At 41.9% G+C, this 1,766-nt stretch overlaps 1 protein-coding gene across 1 annotated transcript in view; it reads right to left on the bottom strand.

Annotated features, from left to right (window-relative positions):
- Positions 1-1,766, bottom strand: part of LOC106519186 (collagen alpha-1(XXVIII) chain) — a 60,042-nt gene that overhangs the window by 35,283 nt on the left and 22,993 nt on the right. Inside the window, exons 12-13 of the mRNA XM_014010747.1 lie at positions 407-475; positions 224-292 (exon numbers count right to left, since the gene is read on the bottom strand). Of these exons, the coding sequence (XP_013866201.1) occupies positions 224-292; positions 407-475 (138 nt within the window). The remainder of the gene's footprint in view (positions 1-223; positions 293-406; positions 476-1,766) is intronic.

Raw genomic sequence — 1,766 nt, forward strand, 5'->3', positions numbered from 1 at the left:
AGTTTCAGCAGAAGACCTGCCCCAGTTTCATAGCTTTAACTCTTCGGCCCATTTTAAAGTGAGTCAGGCCTTCATTTCATCCCATTTCACTCATCTTCGCTGTGATAAATCACAAGACATAAATCTTGTTTCGTCACATGCTAAAGTGACAAAACCGACTGATAAAACAGGTCGATGCACGATGATCAGATGCAAGTTTTTTTTTTCCTGGCTCCTAACTCACCGGTGGTCCAGGCTCACCGGTTCCGTGAGGWCCGGGAGGCCCTGGTTGTCCTTGGAAACCGACATCCCCCTGTGGTGCGTGAGAAAGCAGAGAGGAGCGCTCAGACAGGGTGAGAGGCACAAAGMCAGGTTATTATTGCTCTCATGGCACAATTTTCCAAAACAGCAGGGAGGCAAACTTTACCTTGGGTCCAGGAAGGCCGATTCCAGTTTCCCCTTGGATTCCAGGTGGCCCAGGAAGTCCCCTCTCCCCCTGTGAGACAGAGAACCAACATTGTGTTCAGATAATCAGTGGTGTCGCCCAGATTCCAAGAAAAACACAGACGAGGGCAATAAAGTGCATTTGACACGACCGAGGTTTGAAGCAGCTGTTCGTTCCTTTAAGACTCACTTTTCAAGGATCCTCAATAAAATTAAATTGTTAAAAKGCCACAAAAATAATCAACACTTGTTTTTTTCTCACACTCAGATACCATAAATCCCAGCTGTGGTGTTCATCAGAATGGAAAAGGGTGTGGAGGTTCTGGAGCCTGCATACCGACAGGTTTTTTTTTTCTTTTTTCTTTGCCCTTTCAAGCAAGTTAGGACAATGCTTAAAGCCAGACATTACTGTGCTGTTCAGGTGATATAGGATGACAGCCAGACAATTAACATGAACATTCCTCTAAAATAATTAGGAGGGGACCAGGAGCTGTTTCTGGCAGAGGGGAGGCGGAGAGACGACAGAGCAGACAAATAACCTGACGCGTTAATAACAGACGAGTCGCGAACGTCTGACAAATAGAAATGTATCGCTCTCTGGTCGGTGTTACGAGAGTGCGGAGATGCTTGACATTTGTGATGTTATTTATGACAGAGTTGGAGGATTTTATTCCAGAGGAGTTTAAATGTCAGCATCGTGATTGTGTGTTTATGGCGGCGTGTTATTCTGAGGGAAATCTCTCACGTGTCACTCTATGGTTGAGGAGGTTGCTTTACGTTTTGCTGAATTCACACCAGAAAGAACTGGTCAGAATTTATAATGTGTGCACCTGGTTTGGAAGCTGTGACTGAATTTAAACAAAAGGCCACAAGGGAAAGCATGTTTTCATGCCATGAATTAAAGTGAAACTGGATACTTCTGCTTCTTACATAAGTGAAAATTAGTTTTTTTATCTGTTTACACAAAGTCCTTTGTTAGAAGATCTAGTTGAACATTATATCCATTTCATCCAGTAGTTCAGGCATGAATAATGTCTGAACAACAGTAAATAACTCTTTACTGTAGTTATTTCTTTTTAATCCCAGAAAATYGCTCAGGAACAGTTTTAACTACTTAAAGCAGATTCGGCTCTATTTACTAAAAGCTGAACAGTTCTGCTGGGAAAATCGTACGATGCAAAATTATGTATTAAGTAAATGTTTAAGGGACTTTTTYTTGGCTGTATGGTAGTTCTGGAAGGGGTTCTGTGTTGGTTCCTYAACTACAGAATGAAGCTTAAAGTTAACACAAAAGACAAATAAATCTTAAARGTTTCTTCCAACTTCAGATGGATTAGGGATTA

The sequence above is a fragment of the Austrofundulus limnaeus genome, unplaced genomic scaffold, assembly GCF_001266775.1.
Source record: "Austrofundulus limnaeus strain Quisiro unplaced genomic scaffold, Austrofundulus_limnaeus-1.0 Scaffold72, whole genome shotgun sequence".
Classification (NCBI taxonomy): Eukaryota; Metazoa; Chordata; class Actinopteri; order Cyprinodontiformes; family Rivulidae; genus Austrofundulus; species Austrofundulus limnaeus.